Source organism: Seriola dumerili, unplaced genomic scaffold, assembly GCF_002260705.1.
Source record: "Seriola dumerili isolate Sdu_G_001 unplaced genomic scaffold, Sdu_1.0 BDQW01000088.1, whole genome shotgun sequence".
Classification (NCBI taxonomy): Eukaryota; Metazoa; Chordata; class Actinopteri; order Carangiformes; family Carangidae; genus Seriola; species Seriola dumerili.
In genome coordinates, this window is record NW_019174343.1 from 14,489,191 (window position 1) to 14,514,670 (window position 25,480).

Consider the following 25,480-nt stretch of genomic DNA (forward strand, 5'->3'; position numbering starts at 1 on the left):
TAAATGCACAACTTTTCTCAATACAGGCTTAATCGTCATGTGCTGTTTTCACAGCTCACTTTAAATCATAAACTAAATAAACACTAGTCAATTATTTTAATCAAAAGTGACATAAAAAGTAATAATACCAAAACTTTAAATGACTAAACAGAATAATTCTGTGCAACATAAAGGTTTTACTAGAGGACATAAAGTAGGTAAGAGTAGCCTACTAATGCCTACATCAAGCAGAAAAATAAAATGGGCTGCTCCTATCGTCTGAAAACAGACTGAAGTCTCACTTATTTCAGTTTAAGAATGTGAGTGGTCAGAGATTAATCATATGAGCAGTCTGTTAACAAACAAAATCATTTTTGTTATAGTCTGTTACAGAAGGAGCTACAGTGAGCTGGATAAATGAAGAGCTGCAGGCAAGAGGTGCATATTGTAATTTGGATGAACTCTAAACTCCGTCAATGTAAGTCAGCACCTTTGCTGTAGTATAGAAAACCACTCACTTATCACAGTCAGACGCAGTACACATGGCACACATGCCACTGAGCATAAATCCAAACACCCACACAATGCAAACACAATACTGTTCTTAACAATGATTAATTGATTTATTAATCACTCATTTCCCCAGTTTAATTAATTTCCCAGACAAATTCTGTAAAGTAGGTTGACAGACAGTGAAGTGGAGACACTGAACCCATCGTCTTTGAATTGAAAGTTTTGACTTTTGCAGCACATTTCAGTGGCATCAACGTATCATGAAGTGCACTGCGAGGTTTGAGAAGCTCACGATGAATTGGATAAACATACAGTCACATAGATCACAAAAGGCACTAGATCATAAAACACTCTACATGTAACACAAAGCCCTTCACACAGAGTGCACGAAGGGACATACACATATCACTATAACACTGATCTACCTACCGACTTACAGTTAAACACATACATACTTATGTATACACTCATGCATAAATACACAACTCAGCAGAGTAAGCTTCACTGTGAGGAAGCCTTATTTGCTGCAAAGCTGGAGAAATGTTCCTAATTCTCCACAGAGCTTTAAAGAAAAAGGCACATATGCAAGAATCTGGAGGCAGAATGCAGCTGCAAGGACTGTGTCTGTGTGTGCGTGTACGTGCGTGTACGTGCGTGTATGTGCGTGTACGTGCGTGTGTGTTTCTGTGTGTGTGTGTGTGCGTACGTGTGTGTGTGTGGGTGAGGAGGAGGAACAGTGGAGCAGGGATATGGAGAGGGGCTTGCAGGGGTATGGGACAGCAGCAAAGAGAGCCGAAGAGAGAGAGAGAGAAAGAGAGAGAGTGAGAGAGAGAGAGAGAGAGAGATGAGGGGGTGGAGGGGGAGTGATGCAGAACAGAAAGCCAGAGAGCTGCAGAGGGGAGAGAGCCAAACCTGAGATGGATGGGTAGACGGAGGGAGGAGGAGGACTGGGTAGGCATGCAGCAGAGACAGAAACTGAGAATGAGATGATGAGTGAGATCTAAGCGGAGAAACAATAGACAGTAAATCATGGGGAAGGGGGTGTTGTACTTCTCTTTATCATCCCAGGACCCCGGCCTGACACAGACCGGTCTATTACCTCACAAAACTGACTCCAGATTTGGTCTTTCTAACCTGTAGACCTAATAGAAGATTATAATAATGAATTGTAAAAACAACTGGTCGATTAATCGATGAGACAACGTGTAATTTTTTGGATAATTGATTAAGATATTTATCAAGACAAAAAGGCCAAACGTCTTCTGCTTCCAGCTTCTTTTTGTGGATTTGCATCTTCTCCATGTTTTATATCAATGCAAATCAAATACCCTCGGGTTTTGAAGTGTTGATTGGTTAAACAATTAATAAATTAATTGTAAAAATAATTAAAACAGTTGTTCACTTGGAGCTTTAAATGACCTTCATAAACAGGGATATACTGGGAGTCAGAAGCAACAGAAAACGTGACACACAAACAGCTTTAGCTGGATTTTAGCCTGGTCTGTCATGAGTATCTGATATGGACTGAGTGCATTTTGATTCAGTTTACAGAGAAGCACAAATATCATAAGTCGACTTCGACATTGTTCACTGTTAAACTGTGATGCTTTGTGACAAATCTCAATAGGATCTCAATAGCAGCTTTAATTTAATATCCATTAAGCATTCTAGCCTGAGAAACAACTTGTGTTCCTTTGTTTAAGCTCACTGCAGTGGGAACTTTGTCAGTAATGTCTCACCTAAATGACTGCAAACTCATTTCCCTGCAAATTATACCATACTATATGAAAAGAAAAATGCGTCATCACATTTTTTTTTTTTTTTTTTACCTGTATGTTGTGCTGCAAAACCCCATTTTCCCACCCTTACCCCACCCTCCTTCTTTATACCAACGTGGTTAGCAGTGAAAGCACACTCAGCCCCCCCACCCCCACCCCCCACCCCACCCCATCCCTTCCTCACTCAGCCCAGTACAGGAGGATGCTGTGTCATCAGAGACTGAGGACTCAGACAGAGCACTAAAGCCTGGCCCTCGCTCTAATTTACTACACCCTGAAAAAAAGAAAAAAAAAGAAAAGAACACCGGAGAAGAGGCGGCGGAAGGGAGAGGGAGAAGCAGAGTAATGGACAGAGACACACACGGAGACAGAGATGGTGGGATAGGGACATAATGTAATGGTGTGTACAGTGCTACATGCTGAGATTCAGATTCGACTGCCGCTTTAGCCGTGAGCTCCCCGTGTGCACTCACTAGTAGTTGCTGCCCTGCAGAAGCCTGAAAAGAAATGTCTGGTCCACTGCACACTCCTCTGTTATAAGATGGTCACCAAAATGCCAGAGTCAGGGAGAGAATAAGGCATTTGCATCAACAAAACGTGAACGCTGTTCAAACTTCGCTTTGTCCATACTGTTGTACAGCAGCCAATTCAAGCTGAATCATCTTAACTAATTTTCCATGTACATCAAAATCCCGCTTCCGTAAGCAAACACAGACGTGTGCACGTGACCAGAGCCAGCTAAAACACTAGTATGCCCTCCATCCATCCCGTCCTGCTCTTCCTGTATGACTACAGCAGCTTTAACATTGCCTAATCACATCAGACATTTGAAAAGCCCAGGCAGTCCTCTCCCCATCACAGGGGAAAACGAGAACTGCAACGCTGCATTTCTCTTCCTCACCACTGCCCCCTCTTCCTCTCTTTGATGCATGAGTGCTGTGATCAGGTTTCCTGCAGCTGACGGTAATACACACACACACACACACACACACACACACTTAGACACACTCATTGACATACAGTGGAATGGTGAGCGATAGGATGACTGTCGGTCGAGTAGAGGAGACGAGCAGCCTGGAAAGGTGAGGACACAAACAGCAGAGGAGGAATGGACGCTAAAACCATGAAGGTACTTCCTCAAGTGTGGTAAAGGACAAAGACATTAGTGGATTAAGAGATTGACTGATATGAATGGTAGTATGATGGACAGGAAAGATGAGGTCTTAGCCTGTGACTCTTACTGAGCTGATAAAACACATGGATGTCTATGATGAAGTTAGCAGATCTCGACTAAGCAGAATAAAGAGAAGCCAGAAGCAGAAACGTACTGTATGTAATATGGTATGGTAAGCAGTAGCCTAGTAGTTAGAATAGCTATGTAGCTGGGAGTCTAAAAAGCCTAGTATCCCATCCTGCCATTTTGAAAATCCCCTTAAAAACGTGCTGATTAGAAAGGCACCATAGCCACATCTACAACAGTCCAGCTGCTCAGAAGCCACAAAATAAAAGGACTGTGGCTGTGACGGGATTCTGCAGATTTGGTCTATGTGTACACTGCATCTACCTCTTCAGGTCATGGATTCATCTCTTCAAGATTAACAATATTTCGATATATTTTGGTAAACTGTCAGATGCCAATGAAGCACATGTTTACATTTCCAAAGAATCTAACCCTAAAACTTTTGGCACTTTTGTACCAGCTTATAGACTACTCGCTAATCTATAAGAGTGTGGCCATTGCCACACAATTATGACCAATAATCATTCAGAAATCATATTTATTTTGTGGGTGAACTGTCTCTTGTTTTGTAACACTGTCTATCTGATAATGTTGCTGTTATCATATTTCACAATGCTTGCCAATTTTGAGAAAAAAAAAATTGAAATGTGTTATATATTTAACATTCTAGACTATGTCATTTAAATGTACATGTATATGGCTGACATTATTATTAAATGAATATTTCAAACAAATTGTATATTTGTTTCATCATTTGAGGTCTATGTGATACAATCTTCTAAATCTGAGCTAACCAATTCAATTATGTTACCAAACTGCAGACAAATACCACTTTTGTTTAAAGGCTTTGAATATCAGTTAACTCATGATCCAGAAAATCATTTTCTTTGTGTGACACTAGGTCCATGGAGATAATGTGTGCATGAAAGACTTAAAGAAAGCAAACGGGGTCATTTACAAGACAATCATCAGCACAGTAAATGAGGAAAAGAGGCACATTCAGAAAGTCTGAGGGCTGGTTTATGTTCATGTTCATTGTCATTGTTTCTGTCATGTATAAGAAACAGTGCTTTGAAGCTTTGTGCACAAAAGTAAAATTGTACTTGAATATACTCTACTTAAGTGTTGGAAAACTTCATCCACATTTTTGTACACAGAGCCTAAGTTGCCATTCTGTTATGCTCTAATCCTATTTTTCACATACAAAATCTATTGGCTTTTTCACAACATGTTTAAGAACCTCCAGTGTTATGTATGAAACGACCTGTACATACAATTATTCTATGGTAATGCTAAGGAAATGGAGATTTTGTTTGAGCTACAACAGGTCCTCAACAACTTCAGTAATAAAACTACTCCATCAAACTGGACTTAGAGACAGAATCACTGTTTTTTTTTTTGTTTTGTTTTACTACAAAACCCTAAAAGATCCTGACATCCTGATCCATGACTTTCAATCCATGGCGTTTGAGTTGCGGCCATGATGAACAACTCCGCAGCAACTTTCCTTCCATCACCAAAGAGAGATACCACAGGGGGAAGTAAGAAGAGGTAAAGAGGGGAAAGATAATAAGACAAGAATGCAACCCTTCCTGTGGCCACCACTGAACTAGGGCTGTGGATCAATAGATCACAAAAGGCACATACACTTGATAGTTTCATCCACCCTATGAGGGAGCGCTACTGGCTGAGACGACCAGTCCTGCTGACTGGGCTTCTTGCTCCTGTACAGGCCGCAGATTCTCTTACACATCAGCACTGCCACCACACAGGAGGCTGGCTACTCCTACACCAATAAACAGCTGAAAGTACTACAGCATGCTCCTGCCTTTTTCTTTCCACTTCCTTGTCCTCTATTGCATTCTTCTGCCTTCACCACTCATTCCCCTTTGGTAGTGCAGAGCTACAGTTAGGGCAGAGCTAAGCTAGAGTTGTCTCTAATTAATAAAAAAATAAATAACTCTTTGTGTCATCTGCACCTGTATCACATTAATTCAGAGGGTGATTTTTTAGATGCAGAAATGATGTGACTGTGTGTGGCATGTCTGAGGTGAAAAATCACATTATGATTTTAAATAACAGTAAGATTGAAGTAACACTGATATGACCTTCAACGCTGATACATAACAACCTTTTAAGACGTGAGTTTCGGATGTGCTTATCCGTTTTAAATCTCTCAAAAGTACTGTGAAACACCAAACTCAAAAAATCCTACAGAAACAAAACAGAAAAGGAAAATATCTGTACTCTAATGAAAACATGGTTGCAGCCTATAAAAAATAGTGGAGATAAATCATATTTTCAGATCCCTGTGTTGCTAGAAATTTGTCACCACATGCATGCACACATACAGTGCAACCACAGCTTAAAATTATTACTCTGCTACCCTGATGAAAATGCCACCTTTTCAGACAATTTGTTGGATAGAGCACTTGCAATCTGAAAGTGTGTCTTGTCACCAAATAATTCAATTAGCAAAAGCATTGACTAGCTTCTGAACCTAAAGGCAAATCTGTCATGCCCTCCAGCTGTTGCATCATTTTAACCACTCATTAACACAGATAATCAAAACTGCAAAAGCTACTGTAGTTTATATATATATATATATATATATATATATATATATATATATATGAGGCTAACCCCTGCCCAACAACTGCGTTCCACAGCAGCCCTGCAGTGTTGCAGGAGCAGAACAACGACGTGACTCTGCCTCAGTTGTGCTTTGATTTTACAGGTGTAGCCTACTAAAAAAAACCTCACAGGCCTTGTATGATCTCCCTGTGCACCCGAATAATGCAGTGACTGTCTCTGAGGTAAAAAAGTACTGAAAAGCTCTTAAATGCTTCAAGGTCATCTTTGCTATTATGATACCCCTCTCCCTGTCGTGAATACAATAACTTTCATTTTGACTGAATTGATATGAGACCTGAATCTCTTATGACAGTGAATTTTATATTAACTCTATGTATTGTGCGGTTAGTTTGCAGTGCTGGAAGATTCACGTGAGAGAAAGGTAAAGATTCAGCCCAGCTGAATAATACATCTGTAAAGGTTTATAGCAATTTCAAAGTTCTAACTATCTATAAACCTCTCACCGACATTTAGCAAATGCAAAGTTGAAGAAAACTGGGGGGTGCATTTGGCCAGTGGGACAACTCACTTTCTTGTTCAAATAGAATGGGTCCAAATCCTCCAGCGGCGTGGCCGCCAGTCCATCAGGAATATCGCCGTAGATGAAGGGCAGGCTCTTCCCAGCCTCCAGGTCACTGTTGGGCTTGGGTTCATTGTCGTCAGATGTGTCGCGGTGACTACTGTCCGATCTGGGCTTGGGTGGCTTCTTGTTCTTCTCTTCTTTGATGCGCTTCTCGATGTTAGCGAGCGTCTCTGGGGTGAATTTCTTGAAGCTGTCAGGTCCTGGGGGTGCAAGAAGGGGTGCGGCCATGTTTTCATCCTGCAGCTATTTCCTCTTTATTTGTTTTCCATCCCAGACATCCAGCTCTGAGAGGAAGAGAGGGACACAGAGTGAGAAAGTGAGGACGAGTGAGCACAAGAATCTGAGCAAAGGAAGCGATAGATGAAACGAAATGAAAAAAGAAGAAAAAATTCATTCATTAAAATAATATAACCTAGTTTTGTTTTGTTTTTTTGTTGTTGTTTTTTTATTGTCATTTTATCCAGTGTCATTTTATGAATAAAACTGACTGGACAACAAAGGGTTATGATTAAAATGGTTGACATATTTATATTGCAGTCCACTTGGTTTGCATCTCTTTTCAGTTTCAGTCTTGCTGAAAGCCCCACAGATTGAAGTTACTAGTTCTGCCAGAGAAAGCAAACAAAGCAAAATAAAGCCTAAAAAGTGCAAACTTTTGGAACATGGGCCAGTCGGCACTATTTCTGCTCTCTCAACCTAAATGACCAAAGTACTGATCCTGTATCCCCACAAGCTAAACTTCGATACCCAGCACATAAGACAGCACTGAATTCCCTTTTGCCCTCACCTTTGTGACCCCAACAGCAAGGAGGAAGTGACAAGTTGTCGCTTCTTGCAGATATGCTCAAAAACTCTTTAACCCAACTGGCACTCATCTGACTCTCTTCCTCACAGGTATCTGACATGACATTTTGCAGTATTTGTGACTCAGGGATATTTCTGTTGTACCTCTGTTCTATCTATGCAAGAGGCAGCATCAGAGTCGTGGCTTTCTGGGAAGCTCCATATTGTTGATAAAATGACACTTTGTGATATGTAATGAGTTGGTAGCACCGCTGGCCTCAATGAGAAACAGGTATCCATCCATAGAGCTGCAAAAGCTGTATGCAGCTTCCAGCTCATTGTTTTGGTTTGGAGGTCTCTATGGTTTAGTTAAAAGGTCTCTCACTGACAAGTATAAAAAAAAAAAAAAAAAAAAAAAAAAAAAAAAGGGAAAGCAGTTCCCAGCACACAGGCTAACACAAGCATCTTTTATGCTATGCTGCAAAAATGACAAGGAGCCTAAGCAAAAGAGACCTAGATATTAGTGCTTGATGTGAAAGTAAATTTAGAGGAGTTTAGTGTGAGGCTACATGTTCACTATAAGAACTTAATAAGCTGATATTGTATATCAAGGCACATTGTTGTAAATTTGTTTTGGAGTTTACTTCTACCATCCACTTATCACATCCATTATCATATAAATTATCATATAAATTAAATATGAAGCAGAGAAATTAATGTGACTGAGGTTTGTGGTGGAATGGACTGGGTGGGGCTTGCTGCATGACAATAATACAAATGTTGACAGTTTTCAAAGAACAGTGGGCTGAGCTGAAATTAAAATACACTGACTGCAATCAGAAACATTTGCTGTGTCTGTTCCTCTTGCTGAAAATCTCATCCATCTGTTTCTTACAGTGTTTTGTTTTACAAATGTCAACTGGCCTACATCCTGTACTGACCAAAACAATGACTCTACACAGGACAATGTATCAATTATTCATTTACAAATAACTAAACATAAACTATTGAAGTGAGGAAGAAATAATTGCTGGGCTTTTAAGTGGAAGTTATTCAACCTCAGGGGCTCTGACTCATTGTTTAAGCAGTAAGGTTATAATAACATCATCAACTGCATCTCTCCAGGCTCCTACAACAGATGAATTTCACTCCTCAGCTGGCTGGTGGCCATGCTGTTTGATACAACATATTTGACAGTCAAGTCACAGCTCATGCTCCCAAAAATTAGACAGTGTGAGCAACATTCAAGGAAACAATGTTCAAGGGTACAGACCTGGAAATGAATCAGAAAGAAGTCAGGAAAAATCCAGTGGCAGAGAGAGATCCAACAACACTGTATCTTCAAGAAAAAAACGCAGCCAACCAGAAGAGGGATGAATTCCGATTCAAGTTACCCAACCTCGGCACAACCTCCAAGTCTCCTTCCACCAATGCCATATCAATTGATCTACCGTGAAGGTGATTCAAACCAGGATGCAATACCATGGCCAACAGTGTTTGTACACTTTACACATAACGCTGGAACACTCCTTAAAAAAAAAAAAAAAAAAAAAAAAAAAAAAAAAAAAACAGGTGCAAAACTGAGAGGCGACCAGAGGAAAACTGCATGAAATTTTGCAGATGCTTCTTTATGTCCACCAACTTACTAGGTCATATGAGAAACACTGCATGAGACCTAACAATCTGACTTGCACATTTTAACTGAAAAAGACTGAGATCACTCAAACAATTACAGAGTCCCTATTAGCACATTTCAGGCCAAAACCCGCTCTGAGTTCAGTCAAATCTGAGCCAAGTGAGTCCGGAAATATTAAGATAAAATAAAAAAAAACTAAAAGGTGACAGAGAAAATTAACAACTCCAACAGCCTCAATTTGCCTTCCAGTGAAAAAAAAGAGATAAGCTTGTCGCTGTCCGCTTCAGCAGCAGCAGCAGCAGCAGCAGCGTTTAGCAGACTGCTCTGACGCTGCGTCCTCTGCGCGGAGCAAAGACATCCCAAAAGCCTCTGTCCCGTCACCTGGAAAAATCCTTTATTCTGCTCTGTGCACCCTGATGATGACCTGACATCTGATGGAGCTGACCGGACACCGCGGAGACACGGCGCTATGTGAGGAGGAGGTGTAGGCTATAGGGCACTTGCATCAGAGTCACATGGGCCCGGCAAAGAACTTAGACATCCTCCATTCCCTGCAGTGATATTCTGATGCTGCCTGTCGCTAAATATAAGATGTCAGCTCAGTCCACATCCACAGACCACTGAGAATAGGTGAGCCCTGCAGGCCCGAGTCCAGCATTACTGAGAGAATAACTTGGCTGCCAGATTTCTTTTTTTTTTTTCTTTTTTTTTTAAAGAGGCCTCACATAACCTCTCATCATATACGAGTGGATGCCACCACTTTCTCCATGCCTGAGCTGAGCCACATTCAGGTAAAGTTGAGTTATGACGACCTGACTGGAAATTTTCATGAGTTATGATAATTAAGATTTACCATTAGGCAATTTTTTTTGTTTGTTTTTAATCAGAGTATAGGCAATGAGAGAGGGATGAAGACATTAGAAATTATGGAGCATATAGGACATCAGGCCACTGTAGAGATAAGCACACATAAAGAACTTTCTCCCTGCGTGAGTTGAAGACCACCCACTCCCCTTCACGTTATTGTATGTTGCATCATGTAAATGCCATTCATTGACTGAGAGGGATTTGTAGTTTTATACCGAGGCGCGCCGTTCTCCTATAGGGCCAAAGCCTAAAATACTGCAGTGTGGTTTATTGCTGCTATAGGCTCTAACTAACTAACTCATAGTAGGTCAGCTGAATCCACCAGACATGACAACTCGTCGCTGGCCTCAACTCAAAGCAACCTACAGCACATCAGCACAACCCAGTTTCACATCCCCGAAAAAGTGAAATTATTACAGCAAAAAAGAGAAACTATAACTGCCTATGAGGCTCCACCACACCCGGATAGATAATGTCTAGGCGCCGGAGATCCAGAGACTCCATATGATGCAGCGTTACACAGTGACAACATGACGGGGGATTTTGTTTTTAAATGGGGGACACTGCGTGAAAAGAGCAGAAAAGGGTGCCGCGGCCCCTTTGAGGACTGCCAAACTAAAGAACGCACCCTACCTCCCTCCTCACGAAATACAGTAACAAAAGAGATTGCAAGAGGGAGGGGAGGGGAGGGGGGGGGGGGTGCACAGAGGTGGAATGTGGGGGTGGGGGGGATAAAACTATCATAGTCATAAAATAATGGTGGCGAGAAAACTGCTACGTAAAACGATTTTGCAAACGACGCATTACTAGTGTATCGGGAGCATACATGGTAGTTACAGTCGCCACTCAGAGAAGTTTGACGTGATCTCACTTTGATATCCCATATGCGTATGTTTCACATTCTGACACAGTGAAATGTTATTCCATCCAGCGGCAGGCCAACACCCCAAATAACCTGCTGTCTCCCTCTTTCCTACCGCGTCGCATCACAAGTCCATGTTTCCCCATTTGAAAATCTCATCTTCCCTACTTCTAACTGATGCCTCGCATGTACATATTTGTCCATGTACTGGCAAGGAGCCCTCCACAGACGCTAGGAAAAGATGCTGAGAGAGAGGGACCGCTCTGCGGCACTGGGATGCAGTCAGTCGACAAAGTAGCACTGCGATCCATCCCACGACAAAAAATATCAGACAAGGCAGAAAACAGATTGTCTACTTACTTTTTCTCGCATTAACAGAAATCCAGACAGCTGTCACTGAACTGCAGATGTAGGAAAGAGTCGGGAGTAACTGCGGCTGTCGCCATATTGTTGCTGCTATCTTCCTTCCCAGTGCGTGCGGCTACCCTGCATAATTGATGACTCTCAGCAAATTGTTAGGGAGTGTCGGTAAATGCCTTTAGTTTCAATAACGGACAAGAGACCGCAGCATCGTAAGCAGAAAAAAAAACCCTGTTCACTGTTCATGTAATAACAGTAATTGATATTCTGGTTGGGTTTGTTATTAGCAATATATTTGTTTTCATCTCTATCTGCTATGAAAATACATAAAGTGTGTAATTCCATATTATCTTTAGAATTAAACCTGGAAGTTATAAGACACATTTTTGACAACTCTGAGTTTATAATGAGTGTTTATGTAACCTTTAAAACACAAGGTGATGGTAGGAAACCTAAACCCTAATGTTTGTTTTTTACAAAGTTTTAAATGTGTGTATACATATAGCTTTTCCGAAGCTTTTTACATTTTGACTTGTCACAGTTGGGAAAGCACAGGTACTACTAACATTAGAATTCATCCATCGTCAATTTTAATATTCACACCTGCCAAAATGCCTTCCCTGAAAAAAGTGTATTACTGTAAGAAACATTGTCATTAGATCCATACAGTGTACTAAAGCCCTGCTGACAACATACTAAATCCTATCAAGATCCATACTCTGGTATTCCCCCTTAAGCATAAGATGTCTACTGTAAAAACAATATGATACATAGGAAGGTTGTGAGACAAACCTCATAGGCTTAATGTCTGCCCTACACAAATCAAAATCCTGCATAATATACTATACAATGAAACATTGTAATGCGTATGATGCAGGCAAAATACATGGACATTTGCCCCATTAATCCACAAAGCTGGTTATTCAGTGGTTCACAGTCAGCAAATTGGTGCTATATGGCGCCATATATTATTATCTATTCTATAAACCACTTGAATTCCTTTGTTTGTGACTCTAACTAAAGAACCACTGTGGCACTAATAGGGCCACTTAGTGTTTTTGTTGTAATAGTTCTCAAGTCAAAGTCAAGGGGAAATCTACATTTTAGTACTGAGGAAGTATAAGCATTATCTGTGACTGGAACATGTCAACCTTCATGAGGTTTCAACCCTTACTTTAATGAATACAGTTCACTCTACACCATGCTGTCTTAAACAGACAACCAATAAAAGTTTATCAGGGTTATTCAAGAGGCTGGTTTTTTAACTGTATGCACATTTTCAGACTGTTTTTGCTGTACCATAAATGGTCTATAATGTCTGTAGCTGGAGAAGGTGATGTTTGTTTGTTCGTAAGGATTTGAGAGTACCAACATTGTGACCATTCCACTGCTCACACTGAGTCACTGAAATAAGTCACTTTCAACATATTATGGCCCCTAGTCTATAGGCTTCACCCTTCAAAATACAGGGTTTGGAGGATTTTATACAGGAAGTGTTTTGAATATGACCCAACAATGTCTCTATCTGGTGGACTTTTGAAGAACTGCACCTTAATGTCTACAGGAAGTCTAACGCTTGGCATGCATTTTCATTCGTTAAGCTGCTTTTCAGTTCAGTGTTCTAGCACATTTCAATATTGCAAGCATGGGAAATATTTAAGAAATGAAATCCTTTACCTTGTCTGACTTGAAGTCGGACTTAGGTTGTAGAGGAGCTAGGGAGAGGGGCTTCTAGGTTACCCTGGATAGCGTTGCAGCACAGTGACCCGGCCCCTGGCAGGTGGCTGAAAATGGATGGTTAAGCCAAAGTATTGAATAAAAATATGTTTTACAAGACAAAGGGATTTAAGGATGTGGACTAACTATTAAATCTGGCAAATGCATCTCAAATAAACTTTCTCATCCTCAGTAAAGAGCAGCACGCAGCCACTATGAAAAGCTCTGCCATAGCAAGCATCCAGGGCTGCTCCCAAAAAGGATCACATTAAGGTATAACTACCTCTGTGTCAATTTCATGACAACTGAGGAAACTGTCTGCTGATGGAGACTATGTGATACAATCGAAAGCTTCAGAACAACAAACACATTTTTAGCTGTACTGTATGTAGGTTCACTGGCCTAAAATCGGGTGGACAATGTTTAGAAAGGACTTCAACATCTATACTGTTTACCAAATAAGAATGCAAATGCCTTCAATAATGTATCAAACTGATGAAGTGGCTACATGTAACCTCTATTAGTTTGACTACAATGACAAACACACCACAACAGCTAACCAGCAAACACTTCAGCTCTGTGGACCATTTTCTTTTCCTCTTTTATCTCAGTGTTTTGATTTGATGGTCTGCAAATTTACTCTTTGATTCAGTCTCACAGCAGAACACACAGATGGCAGACCAGTCTACATGGCAGTTAAACGAACTTACTGACTAATATTAGCTACCTTGTGTGGACTTTTACCCCCAGTATTTTCTGAGAAGTTGATGGAGACCTAAATAGAGCTAAAAGGAGAGTGGATACTGGATGGGGGGTTAAAAATATGATTCTAAAAGAGTTATTGTCAATCAAAGTGGCAAAAAAATAACAATAAATCAGCTTCAATAGTAAAATGGGGGGCTTAAACCTCAGTGTTTCGCTAGTTTAAAAGTGGCTATAATCAATATTTGAACTATAATTATGAATCAATTGACAATGTGAAAACAATAGGACAAAGTAAAAGGGAACGTGAAAGATGAATTTGCAGATAATTATCACCTGAATCTGCAGCTCCTCTCAGCTTCATGGCAAGTTTGTTTAGCACTCCGGCCTCAAATACGCTGTTGGCTGTTTTGGTTCACACTCATGGCTTTAGCATCGTTTTCGGGCACAGGAAGCAGTTGTTTTCAGCGAAAGAGCTGTAAAAAGCCACTGTATCAGTTATAGCAGGTTTAATGGTACTTTAGGCAACAGATTGTACGTGAAGTTTGGGCAACCAAAACACTAGAGTTAATGAATTAACTCTGAGCTAGCTAACTCTGTAGCAATACTCTACTTCCTGTAATGTTAGCCATGAAATATGTTCCCATAAAGTTTGCAGTTTCGTCCATTTCCCTTTTAGAATGGACTTCAGCTGTGTCATGATGGATTTCTTAGTTTTAAATAAGGTTTCGCAACAGTAGTAGCATAATACAAACAAAAACACAAAAACTTCCTTTGCACTATTGTTTTCGGCTTTTATTTTGAAAATTTGCACCGGACTTGCCGTGCTCGCTCATCTCTTACTGTGACTAACAGCTCGGTTTGGTTTAACCACAGTCTGCGTTCGCTGCTGGTCGCCAGGAAGGTCAGGGTCAGCAAATATGTCTCTTCTAATGAGATTTTTCACTTTAGTTGTCAACGTGCTCTGCCTGCCCCTTCATGTGATACACGCCGTCGGCCTGTATGAAATATACAAACGTGTCTTCCCAATTTGTCTGTACCGGATTTCTATAACGTACAACAAGAAAATGCACGACAAGAAGAAGGAGCTGTTTCGCAGTCTGCCAGAGTTCATCAAGCCTGGCGGACAGCTAACACTTTTGGAAATCGGCTGCGGCACCGGCACAAATTTTGAGTTTTATCCGCCCGGTTGCAAGGTGATCTGCACTGATCCGAATCCTCATTTCCAGAAATATCTGGATAAAAGCATGGGCGAAAATGACCACCTCACATTTGAGAGATTTGTGGTGGCATCGGGGGAAGATATGGGGTCAGTTGAGGACGGATCGGTAGACGTTGTTGTCTGCACCCTGGTGTTGTGCTCTGTCAACAGCATACCGCAAACTCTGCGAGAGGCGCACCGTATCCTGCGGCCAGTAAGTTGTCTTGCTACTGAAATGGCCAGTGGTTCACATTTAGTTTATACCCATCAAACACGCTGATTTGCAACCACATCCTGCATCATTAATATATGTATTATATTATTGAGGCTATACTGTTCTAATAATAGCTTGACTTAATATGAATAGTGCAAAGTGTGGATTCATCGCTCACCATAGGAAGTTAATGACTAACTAGATTAACAAAAAAACTAGTAAGTTTCCTTTGCTATAACATTACATTTTATGTACAATGTTTAAAAGTCACTTTTTACTCTACTGTTTATATTCAAATAGCTACAGGAGTTTTATATGTATCCAAAACTGAATGAAGACTGGAAACAATAAAAAAGGAGATTTGGAGTTAAAGTTCACAGAATCCAAGTGAAAAGTCCAACTGATGAATTGCCTGGGCCAATATTAGCTTACATATATCAGCCAATATTAGCTCATTGCAGATATATCAGTATAGGAATATATGTTGGCCCATAAGAAACAAGACATTGCAGTACAGAAATGTCATAGATATGTTTGAGGTAGAGAAAGTGTCCTTATCACATAGTTTGTTCCCCAGAGAGCACAGACAAGTTTATTCTGCAATTGTAAAATGTCCCACTCACTACATTTCTTGTTTTAAAAACTAATTTTAGGAAATACTTAAAGTGACTTCAAGTTTCTTTCCAGGAATACTCCAAAAAATGTTGGAAACATGTTAAATTTTTAAAAAGAATGCTAGCTGATACATCAATATCAGATTTCTCTCAAAGATCAATATATTCAACTTAGTTGTTAATTTTTTGTATGTGATGAAAGGATCCTTAGTTATCTAACAGGTGGCCTCAGGGTAATCAGAAAACTACGAAACATATTCACTGTAAAATGTGTATGTAAATGTATGTAAATGATCAATCTGCATCAGGTGGAATTGATATATTTTTTTAATTTGCATGGTATATACATAACAATTTGTGCTTTGCAGGGTGGAGCCTTCTTCTTCTTAGAGCATGTCGTTGCAGACGCCTCAACTTGGGCATACTTCTTCCAGCACGTTCTTCAGCCTGCATGGTACTATTTCGGTGATGGATGCGAGGTCACCCGTGACACGTGGAAACATCTGGAGGCAGCTGGATTCTCTGAACTCAAACTGAGACACATTCAAGCTCCATTCCTGTTCTTAATCAAACCGCACATTGTAGGCTATGCTGTAAAATAAACTGAGTCAAATTAGCTTTGTAGTAAGCCGACCTCACAACTAGTGTGTGAATATGCCAATCACTTAATGCCTCTCCTCTCCATTGTCATGTGATTGATCACCAGTGATAGAGATAATAGTCACTTTGATACTAATTTTATTTTTCTACTGAAAGAAACTTTCAGTGTTTATGTTTCGGTAAGACAAATGATGTTAACACGTTGAATAAGCACCTTACATAGACAGCACACAATATTGATTTTGTATATTGATAAGGTTAAAAAATGTCTTATGTTTTTTTATCTCTGTCCTTCATTCCTCACTCCCAAATTGCTTGCTAATAAATCAATCTAATACTGCCGTAGAGAAGTGCTCTCTGTCAGAGTTTATCTGTGTGCTACTGCTGTATTGACAGTATTTGTAGACTGCCTTTGATGATCTGACACCTATGTACATTTTGTTGTGATTAAAGTGATTCTGTCAAAATGTTAGTGATTAAAGAGTTGAATCCTCTGGTATAATCTTTATATTGTTCTATTGTATTACTCCATATTAAACAAAATTGAGATTAAAAAAAAGGAAGGGGGAATTGGGGCTTGTTACATATCCCACACATGCAGATTTGTCTACTCTCGCAACGGTGTGGTGAGGCATTGACGCTCAGGTATTACAGAGTAATCTGTTGATCTTCTAAAGTCGCCTGTGTGAAAATGCTCTTAGCTAAGCTCTGTTTAACATCCCCTTAGAGGAAAATGAAGACGTGTCTTATGAAATTCTGCAGAATACTTTGCTTTGCATTGACTTTGCCCTTACAGCTAATGGAGGTGACAGGCCTGTACGGTATGTACAAACGTTTGTTCCCCCTGCTTGCCTACAACATTACATTTTCGTACAACGATAAAATGCACAAGACGAAGAGAGATCTTTTCCGAAACGTGGGCAAATTTGCACACAGCGACGGGACACTTCGCTTGCTGGAGATCGGCTGTGGCAGCGGGGCGAACTTCCAGTTCTACCCATACGGCTGCACGGTGGTGTGCACTGACCCCAACCCGCACTTCGAGAAGTACCTGCGAATGAGCATGGAAGCAAATAAGCATCTGACTTACGACAAGTTTGTGGTTTTGTCTGGAGAGGACATGAAGGAAGTACAGGACGAGTCCGTGGACGTCGTTGTCTGCACCTTGGTTCTCTGTTCTGTCAGCGATGTGCAGCAGGTGCTGCAAGAGATCCGGCGCGTCCTCAAATCAGTGAGTCTCCATATGCTGCCTTCACGTGCGGTTGGAAATATTTTTATTTGTGAATGTCAATGAGCCCTGGGGCCTTTAACATTTTACTGCTATTTTATACATTTTTTTCTGTTATAAAGTCATCTTCCACAATGTGAAGTGTGTACATATATGTACTGGGTTGCAAAAAAGGAAAAGTTGAACATTGAACCCATCACAGCAAAAATGAAGTGTTTCTGTGAGTATTTGACTGGGTTGTTGTTGTTGTTACTGATGACTTGAAGCCTAAAAACACTTCCTTGGGCTTTCTGAAAAGGTTGGGGATGGGCTGTCCTCCATGCTGAAACAAGGAACTAGATCAGTCCCACTTCAACTGTCACATTGCAGAAATTGGAGAAGGATACAGTGCTTTTGTTTATCATTTGTGGGGGACTCTCTGAAGGTGGTATTTCACATGAAGGGATTAAATTATGTATTTGACTGTTGACATTGAAGATTTGGTCTTGGTTTTCTCTGCTTTCTACTATTTAAGATATTTTTCTCCAGTCACTTTTGATTAGTATCAGAAATTTGAATGATTTGAATGAAATTTGACATTTACTTCAGGATGTAAACACACCCATAGCAGGAATCCCTCTCCTCTGCCCCTCTTTATGCCTTAACCAATAACAGCTAGGAAGTCAAGTTCAGATGATGTATATTAACAAAGTAACATAACCAGATTTGATTGGAAATGCAATAACCTGGTTTTGCTGGCTCTCTCTTACAGGGTGGAGCCTTCTACTTTTTGGAACATGTTGTCTCTGATCCGTCCTCCTGGACATACTTCTTTCAGCATGTACTTGAACCTCTGTGGTACTATCTTGGGGATGGATGCATGGTTACCAGAGCAACATGGAAAGATCTAGAGGCTGCTGGTTTCTCTGAACTTCACCTAAAACAAATTGAGGCTCCAGAGGTTACTTTAATGATAAGGCCACATATCATGGGATATTCCATTAAATGACTGCAGGGAAGAATGGACAGATGTTATTTTTCCCTGTGTACATCATTTAGTGGGTATATAGTATTTTCACTCTAAACCCAGTCATTAGTCCCTCTGGGAATATTTTACTTCCTGCTAATGCCTTATATTCTTACATATTTAGTTTGTCACCATAGACCTCATGTCATGTTCGTTGGTCCACAACTAACATTTATGTCAAAGTACCGAGTCAAAATTATGTCTGCAGGTTTCACATTATTAATTGCATTCAATCAATGAAAGAAAAATCATATAGTGGCCAAAGGTTAAAGAAAACACTGTGTGAGCACACCCCTGTAGGTGTTTCAGATATGTTTTCAGTTACAGTGAACAAAAGTACATAAGCCACAGTACATATTTTGAGTGAAAATATATTTATTTTCTTACAGAATCAGCAACATTTCATACACGGTTTGTTCTTCTTCCCCACCCCTCCCAAGATGTACATAATAAATATTACCTGGACACTGTGCTTTTTCCCTGATTGTCTAAGTAACTGCCAAGAAACAACCAAACAAACCACCCTCAATGTCATCTTTTCTGTTACCCTTTATATTCCATTGCACAAAAATAAGGAATGACAATTGTAATGGAGAAATGAGGGGAATTGCTGGTTCACAAAATAAAAAGGAATAATGTCTGTGTAGTAATTATACAGTCAAAATTCTGCAGATGCTGTTAGAAAAAAAAAAAAAAAAATTCCAACAGCAACATTTTTAAAAACACAAGAGAAAAGGAAGGATACATTTAGAAACTGAGACTCAAAGATAAAGCTCACAATTTCAAACCTCCCAGTATTAAAAATGTACACAACTATAAATGTTATAGCATTAGCAAATTTTTAAAAAACATCAGGTGGAAAAACAGCCAATTTCTTTTTTTATTTGTTGAGTAAATCTCACTGCGATCATAAGTCACTTTTATATCAAACAGAGTAAAAAACAAAACCTTGAGGATCTCAGCCTGAAATGAAGTGTTCCCAGAAACCCCAACATGTCCGAACGGCTGAGCTGTGCCGCTGCCACATTACGTCTCAATCCTCGTCTTGTATTCAAACAAGTTATCCCGTTTTAACACAATAAAGGTCCTTTAATGTTTTGAGTTCTTCAATCAGGGTCTTGTTTTGGTTCTCAAGAACAGCTACACGGTTTTCCAAGCATTTAACATATTCCTTTTTTTTTCGTCGACATTCACGGGCTGCCTCTCTGACAGAGGGAAGAAAAATGTGCATTTAGTCCAACTGAAGGATCATGCATTTAGAAATGAATAAGTAACAAATACATGCTATTTCACAATTATGCACAAACTTTTTTTTTTAACTTCATCTAGTTTGTTTCTGGTGTAATAGTCCTCCTGTACACTGTTCAACACTACAGAGAGGTCAGCAAGTGGCCATTCAAAAAGGATGATTAATGATGTGTCAATGAAAAATCAAAGGCAACGCCCAGGGTGGAGCAGTGTTGTATACTTGGATTTATAACATTCCAACAACAAATATTTGAATCAGGTAATACATAGATCATTCAACACTACAATGTTGAGATGAGCATTAATTACAATCAACACGGTAATCTCCTTTACTGCATATATCTGATAATTTATGATTATTTTATGTTTTCCAAAACATAAAGAAACTGTGCACTTACCTGTTTTTTGCAAGCCTGATTTCTCTCTTAAGTGTTGGATCATCAGTCTTGCTCTGAGATAGTCCCACAGGAGAGGTCATAACGACAGTCTGAGGCAGGGAGCTGGATGTGGGTGCTGCTCGGATCTGGTATGTTTGTACCTCACCTCCTGCACCTGAGAGAAACCCGAGAGTAAAGGCACAACAACAGGGGTCATAAGAGCTCTGCCACGCAGCATGCATTACTTCAGAGATCTTACTTAAAAGATTAACCACACCATTTTTCTATTAGTAAATACTGAGACAACAGTTTTTAAACCTATGTAAATGTCCTGTTCATCGTCTTGATCAAAGTAAACGGTAGAATTAGCACAAAGCTACACAGTACACAATAGCAGGTTTTCTAACTCATATAGTATCCACTTGCACAAATTTCATCGGCCATGGCATGCTGGTTTGTTGCAAGATACTGTGCCACTGACTATCTCAAAGACAAACACATTTTTGACATCTGCCCACCATCCAAACTGACATCCCCAAACAAACTAGAAGAAATTTAGATAAAGTTTGTCTGACTATGCCATTTTTTGCTCACCTTGTACAACAACCTGGTTGCTAGGCACCAGTATCTGCTGGCCATCAGGTGTCTGGGCATACTGCAGGATGGTGGTGCTTTGCTGGGCTCCACCAGAGTTGGCCATGGTGACAGCCTGTAGACCCTGAATGCCTTCGGACCCTGGAGTTGCCAGCTGGATTGTGCCATTAGCGGCTATGGTAACTAGAAAAACCACACAGATGGCAACACAACTGAGAAAAGCAGCAGGCTAGGCTATCATTCTGGGTACTGCAAAGAACTCTTTCTTGATAAGTTAAAAAACCACACAGGCTCGGAGCTTTGGGCCATTAGACTGGCTAATACTCAAAGTGGTTAATAGCTAAAGCAACAAATGGTCTCTGGTAGACAGCTGTATCTAGTGAGCATACTAACACAAAAGCATACACTAAGTAATCATACACAACAATCAGAATTATCACAGATTTCTCTTTATTGAAATCTAAAACTTGCCTTTTTTTTCCTTTTAAAGCTGTGGCCTACAGGTACATAACAAAAACAAAAAACAAATTCTCTTTTTTAATGTAAGTAAGTAGAAGGGAGAGGTTCATACTGTACTGGCCGCTGCTGGTCTGGTAGATTGGGGTGGTGGGTACTGTAACACCTGTCACTCCTGTGGATGCTGGGCTGTTATCCTTTCCCTCAATGTGTGTCACTTCCTCAGATGAAAGCTCATTTAGGATTTTTCTACAAGGTGAGAAGAGGAAGACTCCTTGAATTACTATTCATCAAACACGACTGTTTCTGTGAAAATTTCTCTCTTTACTGTTTGTTTTTGTATTTTTACCTGTATGACGGCCGCCTCGCAAGTATTTCTCTGGTCTTTTGGGTTGTTGCTCCACTGTCTGATGAGTCCTGTGAATCTTCACTATCTGAACCCTGGATCTTGAAATAAGGAGATGGATTAACGAGTGCATATAAGTAATTGTATAAAATGGTGGCTGCTTATATAAAGAAATTAAGATAGATAGATAGATAGATACTTTATTTATCCCCTTGGGGAAATTCATGTAAGCAGATGAATTAAACAGAAGCTATCGGTTGGTCTTACCTGTGCAGTCTGCACCTGAGGGGACTGAATGACTGACGACTGTGCAGACTGGATAACTCCTTGAACCTGAAACTGACCCCCTGGCAGTTGTACCACAGCAACAGACGAACCACCCAGTGACATCTACAAAAAACCAAACACCATGTCAAATCCAGAAAACACAGTATACTTGTCATGGTAATTGCATTCAATGTGTACAAAAAGTGAGTTCAGAAGCACACTGAAACATCATTTGGATTTGAAAACATTGCTTAAAAGGGTAATTTATCCCGTACTGTACAAAAAATATTTCCTAAATTTAACCCTTGTGGCGTCCAGCCAAGGAGGTGATTTTGGTTTCATGTGTCGAGGATTGAGATATCTACAAATGATGCTTTTGCCACCACCCCAATACAATCAGAATGAATAGAATTTTGCTTTTTTCCTCAGAGAATTGAAAAAAATACCATTCAAAGACTCAGCAGTAACATGTCTTTCAAGAGACAATGCCCTGGTTACTTTGGATAATCTACAGACCTCAGTTTCCACTGGTTCAACTGCTGAAATATTCCCTATGAAAGTCCTGAATAACTGAATGTTAGTTTTGCAAAGATGAGTTATTGCTGAATTTTTCTAAAATCTTTTTTTTATATATTTTGAGCCCCACAAACATTACCCAATTCTCCACCTTTGCAGTGGGTTTATGGCTGAAATTTTCAAGATGAGCATCACATAAAGCCAAAACTATCTGTATGACTAGATGTCAGAAGGGATATATAGACTTTTTCTATTTGGGTGAACTGATCATTATGAGTCTAGTTTAAGAAACTTACTAATGATAGCTAAGTGAACACATAATGGGTCTTGTCACAATATGATTAAGTATGTACTCATTTACATTATTTAACAATCATGTATTTACAGTTCTATGGTGTGTATGCTTAGAGTCTATAAATGCTGACAGCCACTGTCAGATGCCATGAACTCAAACAGGGACTTAAAGTCCTTCAAGTACAAACTGTTTTTTGCTGTCAAGATAGAAATTCAAACAGCTTCTAGTACACCTACAAGGAGCAAGACTGCAACAAGCTATTCACACTAAACACTATTTCCAGTAATCCCTCCATGTTACAAAATTGACAGTTCATTTAAAACTTAAGTACGATAAATACTTCAATTGTCATTTTACAAATTAGTTTATACTGCTATATGCAATACAATTATGAAAGATAAAGTTTCAATTCAGATTATTGTTATCTAACTTTGCAGATAAAGCCTGACAAAATGGGAACTATGTGGATGTCTGTTAGTTGTCTTTTTGGATCCATCTTAAATTTTAAGTCACATTACAGCAAGAGTTTAAGCAAACTTCCTACATATAAACCGGAAAATAACCTGTATTAATAAGACATCTTTAGACCTTGTGCTTTCAACATGACATTCATGAACAAGGTGGACTAGTGCTATTAGCAAAGCAACTGCTACTGAGGCACTGTTTGGCAGTGTTTGAGATACTTGTTAATGGTATTTTGAAAGGGATCTATTCGTTACCTGTTGGGCTATCTGTGAGAACTGAGAGGATGTGATGGTAGTGGGAATGGTGGCAGTCTGTGAGTCAGTGCCATTGCTGCCCTGCTGTACTTCTTCCATAGTAACTGGGAACAAATAAATCAATATTACTGTTTTACAATGGCTCTAATCTGATACAACAAATGTCTGCGGCGGGGCTGCCTGTATTATGCTGTAACTTACTCCGCTGTGGCCTGTGCGCTTATTCTGCAATTTTTGTTAAAATAACTCTTCACGACCAGTGTGGAACAGACCGCGGCAATATCAAATCACGGTTGCTTATTTGAGATAACCAGTGGTTTCTTCTAAAGTTAAACGTGTGCATTTTAGCTAATCAAAACTCGACTTCCTTTTTGGTTCAATCGTGTTAGCCAATGCAACTAACGATAACATGGAGTTACGGAACATAGCTAGGCCCGGCAGTCTACTATTAACTGTTTTCACTCATTATTTGGCGTTAAATGCTAAATTTGACCAAGTGGCCGACTCCAACCCTGTAAATCGTTAACAGCTGAAATGTAAAGTTATCGTGTGAGTCATTACTACTAGAATGTTCGCGCTCACCAACGTTACCGCTGCTAGTTAACGGTAGCTAACATTCAGTTAAACGGATGTTAACCAGTTTAAATCGTTAAATACAACCGCTTTCGAGCTACAAGCAGAGTAAGTTTCGCCACTCTGGTGCACAGGATGGATGAGCTTTTGTCTCAATGAGCAAATATGTGTAACTCTGTCACTGGCACGCAAGTTACCGCGTCAATAGACGTCAGCGATACGGGGAGCCATTAAGCTAACTACACCTTCCCTTTTCGTAAAACGGCGAGGAGTTGACGAAGCAACAGCCGCCATTACCGCCACAGCGCAGCATACAGCCATACGAGCACAAAAGTACCGCTGGGCCAGCCAAAATTTACCTTTTCAAAAGCCGCGTAACTGCTCTTGTTCACAGCGTGGACTTCGTGCAATTCGGGTGTATACTTTGACACAAGAAACACCCTGAAAAGTTACTTAGCAGCAACTGCTAACAGCTAAAAATACAAAGATGTCAGCTAAAAAAAATAGCTGACCACTTTTTTCCCAAAGGAAATGGGCGGTGCTGTTAGCAAAGCCGCATTATGTAATAGTTTCTCCAGGCTTTGTGATTGGTGAAAAGAGTTTGAGCAACTGGTGGATACACATAGAGTGGCAAAAGTTGAATTTGTTACTTTTCTATAACCAAAACTAATTTGCTTGAGTTTCATTTTATGCCGCCTTGTACTTTCATTTTGACACATTTCATTGGGAAATATTGTACTTTTTACTCCACTACATTTACTTGACAGCGATTGTTACTCTGACAATCAAATCATATGTCTATCCCATAAAATATGATGCACAAGTGCTTAAAATTAGCTCTGCATCCACCAGCTACAGCATGTCTGTGCTGCGGACACAATGCGTTGTTTATATTATTACAATATTGTGACACTGATAGCTGATAGACTAACATTTGAAGACTTGAGGCTGATCTTCCTCTTGTCACTTCAAAACGCAGTGAACATCACATCAATAATAATCCAAAGAGGCTATATAAGACATTAAGGTCAGTTTCAATCCATGTTACACTAATACTAAACTCATGAATATGGAGACACCTTAAATGATTAAATGTTTTTGTTTATTATGTATTACTTTTACATAAAGTATAAAACAAAGTACAACAAACCAAAATAGAAAATAAGTGAGAAAAGTGGGAAGGGGTGTACCACCTTGATTTCTTAACTACACGAGTTAAAACACCTCTCTAGCATTAAAGATTCATCATCGGATCACGCCCTAATGGAGCAATTTAGAATTTACCAAATAATTAATATACAACATATCAAGAGTGCATACACAAAATATTGATAGAACAACTCAACAGAGATGAATACAGTCTTAAGTACACTACTGGTTAGATTTCATCAGTCCTCTGTTCTTTGTTATTACAAAATGTATAAGCATGTATAATTCACCAGACTGTGCAAGCTATGAAATTAAATTGCACTGTCTTTGGGATTGCATAGTGTGTAAGAACTCTGACGGAGAAAAAGAGTGGAAACCAAAGGAAGCCCTTGTTGACTTCCTAGCGAAGCAGGTAGATGGTAGA

General features: G+C 39.8%; 4 protein-coding genes across 9 annotated transcripts in view; 2 read left to right on the forward strand and 2 right to left on the reverse strand.

Moving 5' to 3' along the window:
* Positions 1–6,955, reverse strand: part of LOC111221639 (sodium channel protein type 8 subunit alpha-like) — a 41,917-nt gene extending 34,962 nt beyond the window's left edge. For all 3 annotated transcript variants that reach the window (XM_022745098.1, XM_022745100.1, XM_022745099.1), the window contains exon 1: positions 6,674–6,955. In XM_022745098.1, coding sequence (XP_022600819.1) covers positions 6,674–6,955 — 282 coding nt within the window. The remainder of the gene's footprint in view (positions 1–6,673) is intronic.
* Positions 6,956–14,506: 7,551 nt separating this feature from the next.
* On the forward strand, positions 14,507–16,771 carry LOC111221849 (methyltransferase-like protein 7A). The gene is made up of 2 exons (XM_022745433.1): positions 14,507–15,068; positions 16,051–16,771. Exons 1-2 carry the CDS (start codon positions 14,574–14,576, stop codon positions 16,282–16,284), a joined length of 729 nt encoding a protein of 242 aa, XP_022601154.1. The 5' UTR covers positions 14,507–14,573; the 3' UTR covers positions 16,285–16,771.
* A 244-nt stretch (positions 16,772–17,015) lies between these two features.
* On the forward strand, positions 17,016–18,498 carry LOC111221620 (methyltransferase-like protein 7A). The gene is made up of 2 exons (XM_022745074.1): positions 17,016–17,513; positions 18,262–18,498. Exons 1-2 carry the CDS (start codon positions 17,016–17,018, stop codon positions 18,496–18,498), a joined length of 735 nt encoding a protein of 244 aa, XP_022600795.1.
* Positions 18,499–18,873: 375 nt separating this feature from the next.
* Positions 18,874–24,426, reverse strand: LOC111221632 (cyclic AMP-dependent transcription factor ATF-1-like). 4 transcript variants are annotated; one of them, XM_022745088.1, is made up of 8 exons: positions 24,267–24,426; positions 23,335–23,438; positions 21,805–21,927; positions 21,541–21,632; positions 21,307–21,440; positions 20,736–20,918; positions 20,163–20,316; positions 18,874–19,721 (listed from the first exon to the last, which is right to left on the reverse strand). In XM_022745088.1, the coding sequence occupies exons 2-8, from the start codon at positions 23,431–23,433 to the stop codon at positions 19,577–19,579; spliced, it is 930 nt and encodes a 309-aa protein (XP_022600809.1). In that variant the 5' UTR covers positions 23,434–23,438; positions 24,267–24,426; the 3' UTR covers positions 18,874–19,576. The 4 variants fall into 4 exon arrangements, with proteins under 4 accessions (XP_022600809.1, XP_022600807.1, XP_022600808.1 ...); XM_022745086.1 differs by having other exon boundaries at positions 21,541–21,638; XM_022745087.1 differs by lacking the exon at positions 24,267–24,426 and adding an exon at positions 23,536–24,205 and having other exon boundaries at positions 21,541–21,638.
* Positions 24,427–25,480: the final 1,054 nt, after the last annotated feature.

Excerpts from the sequence above, each read along its gene's own strand:
- LOC111221849 (XM_022745433.1), top strand. The coding sequence starts at position 14,574 with ATGTCTCTTCTAATGAGATTTTTCACTTTAGTTGTCAACGTGCTCTGC. Across the intron at positions 15,069-16,050 it reads CGCACCGTATCCTGCGGCCA|GGTGGAGCCTTCTTCTTCTT; the intron begins GTAAGTTGTCTT and ends TGTGCTTTGCAG.
- LOC111221620 (XM_022745074.1), top strand. The coding sequence starts at position 17,016 with ATGAAGACGTGTCTTATGAAATTCTGCAGAATACTTTGCTTTGCATTG. Across the intron at positions 17,514-18,261 it reads TCCGGCGCGTCCTCAAATCA|GGTGGAGCCTTCTACTTTTT; the intron begins GTGAGTCTCCAT and ends TCTCTCTTACAG.
- LOC111221632 (XM_022745086.1), bottom strand. The coding sequence starts at position 23,433 with ATGGAAGAAGTACAGCAGGGCAGCAATGGCACTGACTCACAGACTGCC. Across the intron at positions 21,639-21,804 it reads CTCAGGTGCAGACTGCACAG|ATCCAGGGTTCAGATAGTGA; the intron begins GTAAGACCAACC and ends CCTTATTTCAAG. Across the intron at positions 21,441-21,540 it reads GCGAGGCGGCCGTCATACAG|AAAAATCCTAAATGAGCTTT; the intron begins GTAAAAATACAA and ends CTCACCTTGTAG.